General features: G+C 45.6%; 1 protein-coding gene across 1 annotated transcript; it reads left to right on the top strand.

Moving 5' to 3' along the window:
* Positions 1 to 1690: 1690 nt before the first annotated feature.
* Positions 1691 to 17619, top strand: CCDC89 (coiled-coil domain containing 89). The gene is made up of 2 exons (XM_050942124.1): positions 1691 to 1801; positions 16217 to 17619. Exon 2 carries the CDS (start codon positions 16252 to 16254, stop codon positions 17332 to 17334), a length of 1083 nt encoding a protein of 360 aa, XP_050798081.1. The 5' UTR covers positions 1691 to 1801; positions 16217 to 16251; the 3' UTR covers positions 17335 to 17619.
* Positions 17620 to 18926: the final 1307 nt, after the last annotated feature.

The raw sequence follows: 18926 nt of genomic DNA on the forward strand, positions 1-18926 counted from the left end.
CCTCAAGCCCTTTCACCCCATCCCACTCCAGGGAAGAGCTGAGAAAGAAAACAAAGGAAATCAGCTGTTGCTACCAGCTGATTAAACAACATATGCACAAACCTCTTAGGACACACAATCCAATCCTGTTCTTAAAAAAGGTAAATTTTATTAAAAACAAAAGGAAAGAAAATACATCGAAAACTCAGGCTATTGCTAGATTTAAAAATTCCATTTACAAAAAGTCAGCATCAAGAATAACCTTCTTGAGGTCCATCTTAAAAGTTACAAGCAAAACAAAAGCAGTTTGGGTTAGAACAGAGCAGTCCAAAAGCCATAAAGAAATTAAAAATAAATCTACTCGCGTCTTCCTAGACATTTCTTGATCTACTTACATATCTGGGGGTTTCAAGTGAGTAGTTTCTAAGTATGGTTTAGATGATTTTTCATACCTAGCCCCAGGCTTCTTAGAGCATAGTTCCAGCCCAGTCTCTGCTTCTCCTTGGGAACAACAGACAGAGAAAGAGTAAGTTTTTTCCCAATTTTAAAAAGCTTTAGCCTTCCCATTGGCTCTTTTGTTCAACTGCCCCACTCCCTTCCTTTTGCCTATGCAGGGGGACTTTTTAACCCTTTACAGGTAAAGCCAGTAGAGAACAGCTATTAAGAGGGATTTTAGAGCTAACTGGCTGGCTGGATCCATAAAAGGGAGCTCCCCCCCACCCCTCATTTATCACAATTGCATATAATCCTCCCACCTGGAAATAAATTTCCCACATATATGACTAGCCTTGACATGACTTTACCTCCCTGTTCCAAAATCAGTATTGTCAAACGTGAATAAAGTGGAAAAGAGAGCATTTTCCCTTGCCTACATACTCTGCCTAGCTTTCTGTTCTCATGTCTTTTTGTCACCATCTTTGCTGCACAGAAGCCACCTAACAGCCCCCATCACATATATTTCCCACTCTCATTCAGGCCTCTGTCCATGCTGCCTTATAGGCAGCATATACTCCCCTCTGTTCTAGTCCATCAAATCCCACCTAAAAATGCACTTAATTTGCCAGGGAGGCCTATGTAAGAATATAAGAATGGCCATACACAGTCAGACCAAAGGTCCATCTTGCCCAGTATCCTGTCTTCTGACAGTGGCCAATGCCAGGTGCCCCAGAGGGAATAAACAGGTAATCAAGTGATCCATTCCGTTGCCCATTTCCAGCTTCTGTAAACCCAAGCCTGCTCACCCACCCACACCAACCCACTTACACTACTTAAAAAGCTATAATCTGTGCTCAGCCCCTCTGCACATACAGTACATAAACTTCCTCCCCACACACACGCAAGTAGAGCCAATAAGACATATGCACAACCTCTCTCCAAGTACATTACTTTTGCTGTTTGCTCTTCTCTTTCACCTCATGCCCAGATCCTTCATTGCTCTTTGGGGCAGGGTCCATATCTCATTATCTTCAGCACGGAGGCAGGTATGAAGCCCAGGCCCCTGCCCTGAAGTTTACAGCCTGACAATGTGACCTCTCCAGCTCTTTGTGAGTTCAGGCCTGTAATTCATTTCAACATTTTCTCTTCTGGAATATCCAGTTCTCTTTACAAGATCTTTTAAAAAGATATGTTAGTGGTATTTTTTTGCTGTGAAGCACTCCCAGCTATTTCAGGGTTGGCCTGCCAACACCTGGCAGCTTTCCAAGGAGCCAAGTCACAGGCATGAGCTGTGGAATGACTAGAGTCTGATTCAGCCCCTGGTCTCCATGGAGACAGAAACCCTACAGTAGGAGTGGCAGACAAACCAGAGAAAAGAAAATATCTGGTAAGGAAACATTTTCCTATTCTCTTCCTATACACTACTCTTAATCCATCCTCTTTAGCCTGTTCTCTTGCATCCCTTGCACCTAGCCCACCTAAACCTGGTCTTTTCCTCCCCCAACCAATTCTTTCCACTTGTCATGAGGTAGGGAAAGCAGCAGCAGCGGATGTGAATGGACTGGTGTACCTGTATGGGACGGCACCCTCTGGAGAAGGTCACCACTACACAGCTCTGAGACAGTGCTCTAATCTCTGCTGACTAGCTGTATGCCCCCACTACTCTCCTTCACATTACCTCCCTTGCCCTCCATCCTCCCTTTCCTGGCATTGCCTCCCCACTTCCTGTTATCCTACCACTACCTCACAATCTAAAAATAAAATATGCTGCTTTTCAGCACGCTCGTTTACATGTATGTTTTACACACCCCTATTCATGAATCTTTTTGACTAGAAGCTCATTAGTGTCTTTTCACACATTTCTGCGACACCGAGCATGATAGGGTCCCAGTCTGCTCCTATAATATAAATATTTTCCCCATTTTTCAGATGAGGAAACGGAGCCACAGCAGGTGACATGCCCAAGATAATACAGCAAGTCAGTGGCAAAGGAAAAATTAGAATCCAAGTCTCCAACCCTGTGCTTTAACCATTAGATCACTCACCTTCAGTAATAATAATTAGCACTTATATAGCCCTTTTCATTCATAGACATCCAGTCATTGTTTACAATCAGTTAAAAGACCAGTCCAGTAACCCATTATATTTGTGTTTCTAATAATAGATATGGAATGAAGAATAGAGGGGAAGAAAATTGTGTAAGGATTTATTTGTCTTATTAATGTTATAGTTAAGTAAACAGACAATATTTGCCTGGAATCACAGCAACAAAGAACTGCCTTGGGTTTGTCATTAGGGGATTGCTGGACATGGATAAGTACTACTCTTATTTAGGTTTGGGGTTTTTTTCCTGGCTAGGGCTACGTGTCTTTTCTTCACTGCTTCCTTAACTTTGCACTGGTGCAGCAGGGAATCACAGATTCATAGGACAGGAAGGGACCTTGAGAGGTCATCTAGTCCAGTCCACTGCACTCATGGCAGGATTAAGTATTATCTACACCATCCCCTGATAGGTGTTTGTCTAACCTGTTCTGAAAATCTTCCAATGATGGAGATTCCACAACCTCCATTGGCAATTTATTCCATTGCTTAACCACCCTAACAATTAGGAATTTTTTCCTAAAGTTCAACCTAAATCTCCCCTGCTGCAATTGCTTCTTGTCCTATCCTCAGAGGTTAAACAAAAAAACATTTTTTTTCTCCCTCCTCCTTGTAACAACTTTTAAGCTAAACAAACTCATTTTTTTCCAATCTTCCCTCATAGGTCATGTTTTCTAGACCTTTAGTCATTTTTGTTGCTCTTCTCTGGACTTTCTCCAATTTGTTCACATTTTTCATGAAATGTGGTGCCCAGAACTGGACACAATACTCCAGCTGAGGCCTAATCAGCGTGGAGTGGAGCGGAAGAATTACATCTCATGTCTTGCTTACAACACTCCTGCTAATACATCCCAGAATGATGTTTGCTTTTTTTGCAACAGTATTACACTGATGACTCATATTTAGCTTGCGGTCCACTATGACCTCCAGATCCCTTTCTGCAGTCCTCCTTCCTAGGCAGTCATTTCCCATTTTCTATGTGTGCAACTGATTGTTCCTTCCTAAGTGGAGTACTTCGCATTTGTCCTTATTGAATTTCATTTTATTTACTTCAGAACATTTCTCCAGTTTGTCCAGATCATTTTGAATGTTAATCCTAGCCTCCAAAGCACTTGCAACCCCTTCCAGCTTGGTATCATCTGCAATGTACTCTCTATGCCATTATCGAAATCATTGATGAAGATATTGAACAGACCCAGAACTGATCCCTGCGGGACTCCACTCGTTATGCCTTTCTAGCATGACTGTGAACCATGGATAACTACTTTCTGGGAATGGTTTTGCAACCATTTATGCACCCACCTTGTAGTACTCCATCTAGGTTGCATTTCCTTAGTTTGTTTATGAGAAGGTCATGCGAGACAGTATCAAAAGCCTTGCTAAAGTCAAGATATACCATATCTACTGCTTCCCCCACATCCACAAGGCTTGTTACCCAGTGAAAGAAAGGTATCAAGTTGGTCTGACATGATTTGTTCTTGACAAATCCATGCTGACTGTTATTTATCACCTTATTAGATTCTAGAGGTTTGCAAATTGATTGCTTAATTATTTGCTCCATTATCTTTCCAGGTACAAAAGTTAAGATAACTGGTCTGGAATTTCCTGGGTTGTTCTTATTTCCCTTTTTATAGATTGGCATTACATTTCCTCTTTTCCAGTCTTCTGGACTCTCTCCTGTCTTCCATGACTTTTCAAAGATAATCGCTAATGGCTCAGATATCTCCTGAGTTAGCTCCTTGAGTATTCTAGGATGCATTTCATCAGGCCCTGGTGACCTGAAGACATCGAACTTGTCTCAGTAATTTTTAATTTGTTATTTCCCTATTTTAGCCTCTGATCCTACCTCATTTTCACTAGCATTCATTATGTTAGACATCCAATCACTATCAACTTTCTTGGTGAAAACCAAAAAAAAGTCGTTATTCAGCATCTCTGACATTTCCACACTTTCTGCTATTGTTCCCCCCCCTCTCATTGAGTAACGGGCCTACCCTGTCCTTGGTCTTCCTCTTGCTTCTAATGTATTTGTAGAATGTGTGGCAAGGTATCTTCTCAGTCTCCTCAGCCTCTGCTGCTTTTAGCCCTGGTGAGACAGGCTTGGGTACTGCAGTCCCCCTAGGGACACAGGGGAAGTCTGTTCCCCGTATCTCCACCAGTCCTACTTAGAGTATTTTTACTCCCTTGTGGGAGAGAGTACTGCCTCTCCTCCTGGTGAGGCTCACTGTCTTGCCGCTCCTACACTCCTGCAGCAGGGCTCCTTCTCTCTCTGCTCTTCCCCCCCCTTCCTCCTAGGGAAGGGTTTAAAAAGGTCTCAGGTAGCCCTAAGTTGGAATCAGCTATACTAATTACCCTCAGGTAGCTCTCCCTCAGCTGATTCTAATTGCTACCTTGGTAACCCTTTCTCCGTTGAACCTGATTGACCTGTAGTTGCCTCCCTGTTGATAAGGAGGAGGGCCTTTTAACCCTCTGGGACTGATTCCTACCCCTCCCTTGCAGCTGTCTGTCCTGAGTTTATCACATATCCCCTCCCCCCTACTCAACACTATAGGGTTGGGCTACTTAGGTCAGCAAACAGTGTACCCTTGAAAGGCCGTCCGCGTTGCCATGCTTGATTCCGGACCTATGTTGTATTCTGAAGTGGAAGGGTTGTAGCGACAGGAACCACCTCGTTCCTCTCACATTTTTCTCTTTGTTTTGGTGCATCCACTTCAGAGAGGCATGGTCCGTGACAAGGGTAAACCTCCATCCGAGTAGGCGGTAACGAAGGCTTTCTACGGCCCACTTTACGGCCAGGCATTCCTTCTATACTATGGCATATTTACGTTCCCTGGGCAGGAGTTTCCTACTGAGGAACAGAACTGGGTGTTCTTCTGCTCCAACCATTTGTGAAAGAACCGCTCCCTACCCAACCTCAGAGGCATCCGTTTGCAAGATAAACTCCTTCTCCCAGTCTGGAGCTACCAGCACTGGATCGGTGCAGAGGGCAGTCTGCAGATCTGCAAAAGCCTCCTCAGCCGCACTAGACCATCTTACTATGTCTGAGCCACGGGCTTTCATTAGGTCTGTTAGTGGGCATGCCCTGGTGGCGAAGTGGGGATGAACCGCCTGTAGTACCCAACCAGCCCCAGGAATGCTCTGACCTGTTTCTTCTGGGCTGTTCTGGGCCACTTCTGCATTGCCTCTAATTTGTTGAGTTGGGGCTTCACCATGCCTCTCCCCACTATATACCCAAGGTATTTGGTTTCTGCTAGCCCAATTGCGCATTTGGAGGGATTTGCAGTCAGCCTCGCCTTCCTCAAGGTGTCCAGGACTGCTTCCACCTTCCCCAAGTGCGTCTCCCAATCTGGACTATGTATAATGACGTCATCAAGATAGGTGGCTGCATACTTGCCATGTGGCAGGGGTTGCAACAGTTTGTCCATGAGCCGCTGGAAAGTTGCAGGAGCCCAATGTAAACCAAAAGGGAGGACAGTGTATTGATACAGTCCCTCTGGTGTTGAAAAAGCCGTCTTCTCTTTGTCGGCCTTGGCCAAGGAAATTTGCCAATAACCCTTAGTCAGGTCAAGGGTGGACAAAAATTGTGCTTTCCCCAGTCGGTCAATTAACTCATCTATCCAGGGTATAGGGTACGCATCAAATTGGGACACCTCATTCAGTTTCTGGAAGTCATTGCAAAACCTCATACTGCCGTCCGATTTAGGTACTAGGACCACTGGGCTTGACCATTAGCTATGAGACTCTTCAATGACTCCTAACTTCAACATTTTCCTGACTACTATCTTGATCTCTTCTCTTTTCGCCTCTGGGATCCGGTATGGCTTGACATTCACCTTCACTCCAGGCTCTGTGAAGATGTGATGGTGAACCTCAACAGTCCTGCTTGGCTTTTCTGAGAACACGTCCTGGTTGTGTTTGATCATGTTGATCACCTCAGTTCGTTGGTCAGGGGATATTCCCACTTGGCCAGGTGGGTTGCTCTCGAGAGGAGGTGACCCTAGAGTGACCACATCAGCTTCTCTATCTTGCCAAGGTTTCAACAGGTTTATATGATAGATTTGTTCCAGCTTCTGGCGTCCAGGCTGTCGGACCTTGTAATCGACCTCTCCAATAGCTTCTATTATCTCATATGGCCCCTGCCATCTGGCCAGGAGCTTGCTCTCCGCTGTGGGTATGAGCACCATTACCCATCTCCCACCTGGAATTTTCAGATCGTCGCTTGGCAATTGTAGTATGTTTGTTGGGTCCCTTGTGCCCTCTCCATGTGTTCCCGCACTATGGGGGTGACTTGGGCTATCCTGTTTTTCATCTGCAACACATGCTCGATGAGGTTTTTCCCTGGGTTCAGCTGTTCTTCCCAAATTTCATTGGCAAAGTCCAGTATGCCACGGGGGTGGCGACCATATAACAGTTCGAATGGGGAGAACCCAGTTGAAGTCTGAGGTACTTCCCTTATTGCAAACATTAGGTACGGTAGCAGGGTGTCCCAGTTCTTCCCATCCCGGCTCACCACCTTTCGTATCATGTTCTTCAATGTTCTATTAAAATGCTCGACGAGGTCATCGGTCTGTGGATGATAGACTGATGACCTTAGGGTCTGTATGTGGAGCATTGCACACAGATCCTTCATTAATTTAGACATAAAGCGGGTTCCTTGATCCATCAGGATCTCTTTGGGTATTCCCACTCTAGCAAAAATTTGGATTAATTCTTTCACTATGGTCTTGGACGTAGTGTTCCGTAGGGGAATGGCCTCGGGGTACCAGGTGCCATAATCTAGCACCACCAGTATGTACTGATGGCCTCGGGCTGATTTTTCTAGCGGCCCTACTAGGTCCATAGCTATTCGCTCAAAAGGGACTTCAGTAATCAGCAGAGGTACCAAAGGTGCCCTTAAGCGTGGTCGGGGCCCATGTAATTGGCATTCCAGACAGGAGGCACAGTATCGCCGGACTGCCGCATAGATTCCAGGCCAAAAAAACCTCTGCAAAATTCAATCCAGGGTTTTATCTACCCCTAGATGTCCCCCGAACAGATGGTTGTGGGCTAGCTCCATCACTCCCCTCTGATGTTTCTGTGGTACTAGGAGCTGTTCCACGACCTGCTCTTGGATACGGACTACTCTGTACAGCAGATCCTTCCTGATCATATAATATGGCCCTGGGCCCTTGGCTCTTCCTTCCACAGGGACCCCATTCACCTCAACTACTTCTTTGCGAATATTATTATATACTAGATCATTGGCCTGATCCCGTCCAAAATTCTCTAGTGAAGGTCCAATTTGCCCAAACTCAGGGGGTTCTATTTCCCTCTCCCCCTGAGGGAGGTCCCTGGGGAATTGGGTCCGGCTGTTGGCTCACCGACCTCCTGCCCAGTTCCTTTGTCAGTCAGGCCAATTCTTTCCCCTACGAGTATAGGCTTCTGGTTCTGGGTCAGGATTCTCGTTCCCCTCCTCTTATCTGCCCTCCTTTCTCGCTGAGTCTTCCTGGTCTTCCCAGAGGGCGAGAATAAATCCTGGGCAAATTCATGGAAGGCCGGGGGGTTGCTAACTATTGAAGCCATTCCATTGCTCTCTGGGTAGTTATCTTCTTCTGACTCCCCTCCAGGAAGTAGACTGCCAAACCCTGGGAAGTCTCGACCTATGAGGACTGGGTAGGGGAGTTTCGGGACCACCCCCACCGTCACCTTAGTGGGGTTTCCCAGGACCTCTATTTTTACTGGGATGGTCGGGTAATAATTGGCATCCCCATGGACACAGGATATCCCTATGCGCTTGGCCTGGGATAGTTGATCATAAGCAACCAGCTTTCCCGAGATCAGTGTGACTGCACTTACTGAGTCTACTAACGCAGTGGTCTTTATACCATTCATTTTAACTGTCCTAGTATATCTATGAGGGACCATCTAGAAAACCTACTAGATTTATCAGGTCACACATTGCATAGGCTCCTCTAGGTTTGGGCATTGGGCAGCTATATGCCCTATCTCTCCACATGCATAACATCGGTACCCTGCTTGAGGCAGCCCCCTATTTTTTGGGCTGTGGGGCCTTACCCCCTGATTCTTTCTCTCCCAGTCCCCAAGTCCCTCCGAGTACTCGGGCCGCTCTTCGGTCTCCTTCCTTCTCTCCATAGTTCAGCCCGGAGCTACGGCAACTTGGGCCTTTGGTACATAGACTTGCCTCCTATTCTGGTGCCTCCATTCCACGGTGGTGTGAGAAAGTTCCTGAACTGCTAGGTGTCTCTCTACGAGGGCAACTAGCTCATAGACTCATAGACTCTAAGACTGGAAGGGACCTCGAGAGGTCATCGAGTCCAGTCCCCTGCCCTCATGGCAGGACCAAATACTGTCTAGACCATCCCTAATAAACATTTATCTAACCTACTCTTAAATATCTCCAGAGATGGAGATTCCACAACTTCCCTAGACAATCTATTCCAGTGTTTAACTACCCTGACAGTTAGGAACTTTTTCCTAATATCCAACCTAAATCTCCCTTGCTGCAGTTTAAGCCCATTGCTTCTTGTTCTATCATTGGAGGCTAAGGTGAACAAGTTTTCTCCCTCCTCCTGATGACACCCTCTTAGATACCTGAAAACTGCTATCATGTCCCCTCTCAGTCTTCTCTTTTCCAAACTAAACAAACCCAATTCCTTCAGCCTTCCTTCATAGGTCAAGTTCTCAAGACCTTTAATCATTCTTGTTGCTCTTCTCTGGACCCTCTCCAATTTCTCCACATCTTTCTTGAAATGTGGTGCCCAGAACTGGACACAATACTCCAGTTGAGGCCTAACCAGCGCAGAGTAAAGCGGAAGAATGACTTCTCGTGTCTTGTTTACAACACACCTGTTAATGCATCCCAGAATCATGTTTGCTTTTTTTGCAACAGTATCACACTGTTGACTCATATTAAGCTTGTGGTCTACTATGACCCCTAGATCTCTTTCTGCCATACTCCTTCCTAGACAGTCTCTTCCCATTCTGTATGTGTGAAACTGATTGTTCCTTCCTAAGTGGAGCACTTTGCATTTATCTTTATTGAACTTCATCCTGTTTACCTCAGACCATTTCTCTAATTTGTCCAGATCATTTTGAATTTTGACCCTGTCCTCCAAAGCATTTGCAATCCCTCCCAGTTTGGTATCGTCTGCAAACTTAATAAGCGTACTTTCTATGCCAACATCTAAATCGTTGATGAAGATATTTAACAGAGCCAGTCCCAAAACAGACCCCTGCGGAACCCCACTTGTTATACCTTTCCAGCAGGATTGGGAGCCATTAATAACTACTCTCTGAGTACGGTTATCCAGCCAGTTATGCACCCACCTTATAGTAGCCCCATCTAAATTGTACTTTCCTAGTTTATCTGTAAGAATATCATGCGAGACCGTATCAAATGCCTTACTAACGTCTAGGTATATCACATCCACCACTTCTCCCTTATCCACAAGGCTCGTTATCCTATCAAAGAATGCTATCAGATTAGTTTGACATGATTTGTTCTTTACAAATCCATGCTGGCTATTCCCTATCACCTTACCACCTTCCAAGTGTTTGCAGATTTCTTTAATTATCTGCTCCATTATCTTCCCTGGCACAGAAGTTAAACTAACTGGTCTGTAGTTTCCTGGGTTGTTTTTATTTCCCTTTTTATAGATGGGCACTATATTTGCCCCCTTCCAGTCTTCTGGAATCTCCCCCGTCTCCCATGATTTCTCAAAGATAATAGCTAGAGGCTCAGATACCTCCTCTATTAACTCCTTGAGTATTCTAGGATGCATTTCATCAGGCCCTGGTGACTTGCAGGCATCTAACTTTTCTAAGTGATTTTTTACTTGCTCTTTTTTTATTTTATCTTCTAAATCTACCCTCTTCCCGTAAGCATTCACCATATTAGACATTCCTTCAGACTTCTCAGTGAAGACCGAAACAAAGAAGTCATTAAGCATCTCTGCCATTTCCAAGTCTCCCGTTACTGTTTCCACCTCCTCACTGAGCAGTGGGCCTACCTTGTCCTTGGTCTTCCTCTTGCTTCTAATGTATTGATAAAAAGTCTTCTTGTTTCCCTTTATTCCCGTAGCTAGTTTGAGCTCATTTTATGCCTTTGCCTTTCTAATCTTGCCTCTGCATTCCTGTGTTATTTGCCTATATTCATCCTTTGTAATCTGACCTAGTTTCTATTTTTTATATGACGCCTTTTTATTTTGTAGGTCACGCAAGATCTCGTGGTTAAGCCAAGGTGTTCTTTTGCCACATTTTCTATCTTTCCTAACCATCGGAATAGCTTGCTTTTGGGCCCTTAATAGCGTCCCTTTGAAAAACTGCCAACTCTCCTCAGTTGTTTTTCCCCTCAGTCTTGATTCCCATGGGACCTTACCTATCAGCTCTCTGAGCTTACCAAAATCCGCCTTCCTGAAATCCATTGTCTCTATTTTGCTGTACTCCCTTCTACCCTTCCTTAGAATTGCAAACTCTATGATTTCATGATCACTTTCATCCAAGCTTCCTTCTACTTTCAAATTCTCAACGAGTTCCTCCCTATTTGTCAAAATCAAGTCTAGAACATCTTCCCCCCAGTAGCTTTTTCAACTTTCTGAAATAAAAAGTTGTCTGCAATGCAGTCCAGGAACTTATTGGATAGTCTGTGCCCCGCGGCGTTATTTTCCCAACATATATCTGGATAGTTGAAGTCCCCCATCACCACCAAATCTTGGGCTTTGGATGATTTTGTTAGTTGTTTGAAAAAAGCCTCATCCACCTCTTCCACCTGATTAGGTGGCCTGTAGTAGACTCCCAGCACGACATCACCCGTGATTTTTACCCCTTTTAGCCTAACCCAGAGTCTCTCAACACTTCCATCTCCTATGTCCATCTCCACCTCAGTCCAAGTGTGTACATTTTTAATATATAAGGCAACACCTCCTCCCTTTTTCCCCTGTCTATCCTTCCTGAGCAAACTATACCCATCCACACCAAAATTCCAGTCGTGTGTATTATCCCACCAAGTTTCAGTAATGCCAACAATGTCATAGTTGTATTTATTTATTAGCACTTCCAGTTCTTCCTGCTTATCACCCATACTTCTTGCATTTGTATATAGGCATCTAAGATACTGGTTTGATCTTGCCTCCCAGCTTTGCCCTAACCCTCCTTTCTCTCTGCCATTATAGCCCGTGTTCCCTCCTGTTTCCAATCCACCTCCCAGGTCTTGTTCCCCACTTACCTCACCGGTCCCGGTCGAACCTAGTTTAAAGCCCTCCTTACTAGGTTAGCTAGTCTGTGCGCAAATAAGGCCTTTCCCCTCCTCGAAAGGTGAACGCCATCTGTGCCTAGCAGTCCTTCCTCGAATAGCATCCCGTGGTCGAGGAAGCCAAAGCCCTCCTGGCGACACCATCTTCGCAGCCAGGCATTCACCTCCACGATGCATCTGTCTCTGCCCGGGCCCCTACCTTCGACAGGAAGAATCAAAGAGAATACCACCTGCGCTCCAAACTCCTTAACCCGTACTCCCAGAGCCCTGTAGTCACTCTTGATCTGCTCAGTGTCACACCTCACAATATCATTTGTGCCCACATGGATGAGTAGCATGGGGCAGTAGTCAGAAGGCGGGATAATCCTCGACAATGCCTCTGTAACATCTCGGATACGGGCCCCTGGCAGGCAGCATACCTCCCGGGATGAACGGTCAGGGCGACAGATGGGTGTCTCTGTCCCCCTCAGCAGAGAATCTCCAACCACCACTACCCTACATTTCTTATTATCAGTGGTGGCAGCAGACCTCCCAGCCTTAGGGGTACGAGGCTTCGCCTCCTTAACTGTTGGGGGTGATTCCTTCTCTCCTGTATCAAGAAGAGCATAACGGTTATCTATTACCACAGCAGGAGGGTTTGCAGCAGGGGTGGAGCACTGCCTGCTGCCAGAAGTAACCAGCTGCCGGTGTCCACCCTGAGCCATCTCCTCCTCCACTGGTGTGTCAGTAGTCCTGTGAACTGGGACAGCTACGTCAGCTGTCTCCACATGGATACTGTCCAGGAATTGCTCATGGATACGGATGTTCCTCAGCCTAGCCACCTCCTCCTGTAGCTCTCCCACCTGCTGCCTGAGAGATTCCACCAGTAGGCACCTTTCACATTGGATGCCACCCCCAGCCTGGATATCAGTAAGTGGAAATTGCAAGTTACAGTCTTTGTAAGCCCACACCAGAATCTGGGTAAAAGCATCCATGCTTTGGTGCTCTGTCCGGCTACAGGCGCAGGTGGAGGAGACAGAAGCAGTGCTGCCACAGGTGTTGCGGGTCCTCCTCACCATCGTAAGCCTCCCTCTGTCAAACTCTCTCAAATTCCCATCTGCAGCTCCCTGTCTGCTCTGCTCTGCTTTAAACGGAAAGGTTTTGGATGTGGCTTGGTTTATAGGTTCAGGAGACCATCACAGGAGGAAGGATCATTTTGACTGACCCATCCTCATATGTCCGGCGGTAGCCCTCTTATGTACCTGTCCACAACTATGGTTTCCACAACTTCCTCCGGCTAGTGGGTCTTGGGGTGCAGCCACTTCCTGGCTAGATGGATCAGGTCAAACAGCTGGGACCGTGGGGCTCTGTTAACTCGGTATTTCCACTCATGGAACCGCTGTGCCCTTATAGCTGTCGTCACACCAGACCTCGCCAGGATCTCTGCCTTTAGCTGGGACTAATCTGAAGCTGCTTCTGTTGTCATATCAAAATATGCTTTCTGTGCCTCCCCACACAGAAAGGGAGCCAGGATACTGGCCCACTGGTCTTGGGGCCAGGCCTCCCGCTGGGCCATTCTCTCAAATGCAAGGAGATATGCCTCCACGTTATCATCCATCGTCATCTTCTGTAAGTAGTGGCTTGCCTGCAGGGGCCGAGTCCCATGGGGGCCATGCATTAGGGTGGTCAGGGCCTTTAACTGGTTCACAACCTCATGCAGGGTGGCTCGATCCTGAGCCGTCTGGCTCATTAGTAGTTGATTTGTCTCCTGCTGTATTCACACTGCCTCCTGCTGGGTAGCTATCTGCACCCTGGTAGCTTCTTGTTGGGCCGCAGTGGCCTGCACCAATGTCTTCACTGCATCCTCCATTTTGTTTTTGTTTGTTTGTTTGTTTGGGTTTTTTTTCTAGGGGGTGTTTTACCCTGCCCTGAGATGGTTTGCAATGAAGTCTTACTCATATCCCACCCCTGACACCATGTATGGCAAGGTACCTTCTCAGTCTCCCCAGCCTCTGCTGCTTTTAGCCCTGGTGAGACAGGCTTGAGTACTGCAGTCCCCCTAAGGACACAGGGTAAGTCTGCTCCTCATATCTCCACCAGTCCTACTTATAGTATTTTTACTCCCTTGTGGGAGAGAGTACTGCCTCTCCTTCTGGTGAGGCTCGCTGTCTTGTTGCTCCTACACTCCTGGCAGGAAGGCTCCTTCTCTCTCTGCTCTTCCGCCCCCTCCACCCCCTTCCTCCTAGGGAAGGGTTTAAAAAGGTCTCAGGCAGCCCTAAGTTGGAATCAGCTGATACTAATTACCCTCAGGTAGCTCCCCCTCAGCTGATTCTAATTGCTACCTTGGTAACCCTTTCTCAGTTGAACCTGATTGACCTGTAGTTGCCTCCCAGTTGATAAGGAGCAGGGCTTTTTAACCCTCTGGGACTGATTCCTACCCCTCCCTTGCAGCTGTCTGTCCTGAGTTGATCACAAATGTTTTCCTGTTACCTTTTATATCTCCAACTAGTTTGATCTCGTTTTGTGAAACCAACAGTTCCCTTAAAACAACCCAGCCTCAGGCCTCCACCCAGACACCCAGGTCAAATATGATGAGGATTACTGAAAATCTTATTAATCATATAAGAAAGTTCTACCAATCCCAAAGGATCAGACACATTATCTCCCAGGTTAATAATGAATATTTCAGATCTTACCCAAATACACGCTTACAGACAATTCTTATTAACTAAACTAAAATTTATTAAAAAAGAAAAGGGAGAGAGTATTGGTTAAAAGATCAGTACACATACAGATATGAGTACAGTTCTTGAGATTCAGATTCATAGTGAAGATAGTAAGCTTTATAGGTCCAAAGAATTCTTACAGAATTAGTTCATAGGTTATAGTCCAATGTTTATATTCAGTGTAATTCCAGGTTAGGACTGGAGATCTCAGCCTTGTGGCTTAAGCGTCCCCTGCATGAACCATCAAGCAGATCTGAGATGAAAGGATCAGGTCCCAAGAGTCTTTTATACAGTCTTTTATTAGCATTCTCTTGACAATATAGTTCTGGGTGAACAATAGGCTTTTGATGTAGCCTTCTGTTTCCCAAACATCACCGGTAATTTATCCATTACCTAGCTCATATACAGCTCTAAAGAAACATATAGACAATTATACTATTTCACCCAAGATTCATCTAAATGTTAATATTTCCTTTTGCTCTCTAAATCAATAGCTATAGTAATAGAAAGGAACTGTCTGTTTACATGGCTAAAATTGAACAAGCCACACATACTATTAGTATCACCTCTACTTCTCTACCAATACAGGTTTCCATTTTAAAGTTCTAACCTATCTAATATGGAATGGCCCTAACTGCCATTCACATACTTTTCTAACATGTCTCTACAGGTTGACTCTGGGTCATTTAGCCTGCAGGATGCTTAACCCTTTCTGGCCATGTGTCACAGCCCTTAATATTGTCTCTCTGAAAAACTGCCAACTGTCTTCAATGTTTTTTTTCTCTTAGACTTGCTCCTCACTGTATCTTACCTACCAACTCCCTGAGTTTGCTAAAGCCTACCTTTGTGAAATCCATTGTCTTTATTTTGCTGTTCTCCCTTAGAATCATGAACTCTACCACTCCATGATCATGTTCACCCAAGCTGCCTTCCACTTTCAAATTCTCAACCAGTTCCTCCCTATCTGCCAAAATCAAATCTAGAACATCCTCTCCCCTAGTAGCTTTCTCCACCTTCTCCAATACATTCCAAGAACTTATTGGATAATCTGTGCCCTGCTGTATTATTTTCCCAACAGATGTCTGAGTAGTTGAAGTCTCCCATCACCACCAAGTCCTGTGCTTTGGATGGTTTTGTTAGTTGTTTAAAAAAAGCCTCATCCACCTCTTCTTCCTGTTTAGGTGGTCTGTAGTAGACCTGTATCATAACATCACCCTTGTTTTTACCTCTTTTATCCTTACCCAGAGACTTTCAACAAACCTGTCTCCTATCTCCATTTTAACCTCAGTCCAAGTGTATACAGTTTTACTATATAAGGCAACACCTCCTCCCTTTTTTCCGTCTGTCCTTCCTGAGCAAACAGTACCCTTCTATACCAATATTCCAGCCATGCGCATTATCCCACCAAGTTTCTGTGAAGCCAACTATGCCATAGTTATGTTTATTTACTAGGATTTCGACTTCTTCCCTGCTTATTCCCCATACTTCTCACATTAGAATACAGACATCTAAAATACTGATTAGATTCTTCCCGCCCTCCCCAATCTGCAGAGCCAAGGAAAGTGACCAGTTCAAGAGCTGTTGGCAAACTGCAATCTGTTCTGGAATGTCCAGGTCTCCTGACTTGTGATATAATAGAACTTCCTGGGCATATCCACCAATTGCAGCCCTGTTGGTTGGGAAACTAGAACTGTTGGGTGCAATTAAATAATTTTGAATGTTACTAAGAGAAGTTGTTGTTATCTAGCTTGAGTTACAGACTCTGCAGGAGACAGCAGCTCCATGCCTCAGGATGAGAAGGATCCTGAGATGTCCTGCCCCACAAATGATTCAAAGGAGGCTGAAATAGAGACAAAAGGAGACATGAGAGATCTGTATGAGGCCCTGGAGAAACTCCATGGGCTCTCTGATGGGGAGAAGGGGGAGAAAGCTCTGCTACGCTCACGCCTTCATGAGCAGTCTCAGCTCATCTGCATATTGAAGAAGCGAGCGGATGATACCCTAATGCGCTGCAAGGCACTGGAGAGTCTCAACTTGGAGCTGGAGGAGTTGAGGATGGAGGATAGTGTGAGGCTTGAAAGTCAGACCCGCCGGGCCCAGCAGCTGGAGGAGCGCTTTATGGACCTGGCTGCCAACCATGAGGACATGATCCACTTCAAGGATGAGTACAAGCAGCAGAACATGCTGCTTAGGGAGGAAAATAAGTGCCTGAGGCAGGAAAACCAGACCCTTTTCAGCCAGGCTCTGAAGGAGAAGGAGGCTGAGGTCCTCCAACTCACTTCCCAGGGGAAGAGGCTCTCTCAGGAGGCAGATTCCTTAAAGGAGAGATGTGCTCAAGATAGCCACAGAGCCCAGGAGCGAGAGAAGGAGCTACTGGAAGCTCAGAGCCAACAAGCCAGTGACCATGCCAAGGAAACTGATTTACTGAGAAGTCAGCTGCAAAGTCTGGAGGAGAAGCATTGCCAAACTGTTGCACAGCTGGAGCAGGCAGAAAGACAGCAAAAGGCTGAGGGCAGCGAGTTGCAAGCCAAGTTGGAGAGGGTGAGCCGTGAGAAAGAGGAGCTGCTGCATCTGGCTATGGAGAGGGGCAAGACACTGCAGGAGAAGCAACGGGAAATTCAGCAGTTGGAGAAGAAACTGGAGACTGCAGAGAGGGCCAGGCTGACAGCAGAGGAGCGCTTTGTGAGAGAGGTAGCAGCAGTGGACAGCAACTTAAGGGTGCAAGAGCTGCAGCGACATGTGGAGGGACGTGAGCACGCATACAGTGAGCTCTGGATGCAGTTTGATGCTTACAAGAAACACAGCATGGACTTACTAACTAAAGAAAAAGAGCTGAATAACAAACTCCGTCATTTCATGTCATAACCCCTCACTCTCTGTTCAGCTCTCAGCAGAACTATTATAGCACACTACTTACTGCTTGTTAGTAACCCTTTTTTAAAAAACTAAAATGATCTTTTATCAGATTTCTTTATAGTGTGCCCACAGCTTTACAAACCTTTTATGAGGTCTGGTTTGAAGCCCATCTTTTGTTTCCATACCATTGATTTGAGATGGCAGCCTAACGTGGCACTTTGAGTAGTAGAACAAGTTATGCTAAATAAAACTGGGAAACAATGGACTTTACTATGGAAAGTTCATATTCATTTACGAGTTTGTCTTGTTTGTTCCTTGCCTCTCATGTTTCTAGTAATTTTTACAGATTATAGATGTACATTAAGTATTTTACATGACAACTAAAGAGAAAAAGCTCTTGCCCTGAAGAGTTTATATTTGATATAGCATATTGTTAATATACAGTAAAGTGGAGCTGGAAAGGAAAAAGGGGTCACACAAACAAGATCACAGTTTATTACCTGTGTGGCAGGATAAAGCAGATTAGTACATGTACTGTATCTTTATCACAGAGGATGATTTTCAGGTGGATGATTAGCTCTCTCTACATTAGGGGTCTGATTCAAAGCAATCATCATCAACAGAAAAGCTCCTATCAACGTCTGTGGGCTTGGATCAGGTCTTAGGTATGAAAAATGTGGATCACTGGAAATCAGGTTTAAACCTGGACTTTGTACATCATCCTCAAGTAAACTGAGCCCCATGCTGTTCTGTGTGATGTTACAGGGATAATAAATACATCATTTTACTATAGCAATAGGGGCATTGGCAGGGGTTCTTGGCAAAACAGTTCTCTTCCCCTAGTGTGTGCACATCATAGAAGCATAGAAGAATACAGTTGCAAGAGACCTCAGAAGGTCATCTAGTCCAACCCCTTGCTCAAAGCAAGACCAATCCCAACTAAATCATCCCAGCCAGGCCTTTGTCAAGCCTGACCATAAAAACCTCTAAGGAAGGAGATTCCACCACCTCCCTAGGTAACCCATTCCAGTGCTTCACCACCCTCCTAGTGAAATAGCTTTTCCTAATAGCCAACCTAAACCTTCCCCACTGCAACTTGAGACCATTACTCCTTGTTCTGTCATCTGCTACCACTGAGAACAGTCTATATCCATCCTCTTTGGAAACCCCCTTTCAGGTAGTTGAAAGGAGCTATCAAATCCCCCCTCATTTTTCTCTTCCGCAGACCAAATGAGCCCAGTTCCCTCAGCCTCTCCTCATAAACCATGTGCCTCAGCCCCCTCATCATTTTCGCTGTCCTTGTGCTGTGCTCCAGCAATGGCCACAGTTCAGGGGTCTCGCCTGCGCTAACAGGTCCTCGGTACAGCTCCTGGGGTTAAAGCGTCTTTGTAAGTATACGGCAGGCTAACCAGCTATCCCAATTTTTATAGGGACAGTCCCCATTTTGGGGTCTTTTTCTTATATAGGCTTCTATTACTCTCCCATCCCCATCTTTCACATTTGCTGTCTGGTCACCCTAGTATAGGGAGACCACCTTTAAGCAAGTCAGCCTGTTTGTTCGGCTTTGTAACACAGCCACACTACTTGCCCTCCGCCGGCCT

This window comes from Gopherus flavomarginatus, chromosome 1 (genome assembly GCF_025201925.1).
Source record: "Gopherus flavomarginatus isolate rGopFla2 chromosome 1, rGopFla2.mat.asm, whole genome shotgun sequence".
Lineage (NCBI taxonomy): Eukaryota > Metazoa > Chordata > Testudines > Testudinidae > Gopherus > Gopherus flavomarginatus.

Coding starts and splice junctions, on each gene's coding strand:
- CCDC89 (XM_050942124.1), top strand. CDS start 16,252: ATGCCTCAGGATGAGAAGGATCCTGAGATGTCCTGCCCCACAAATGAT.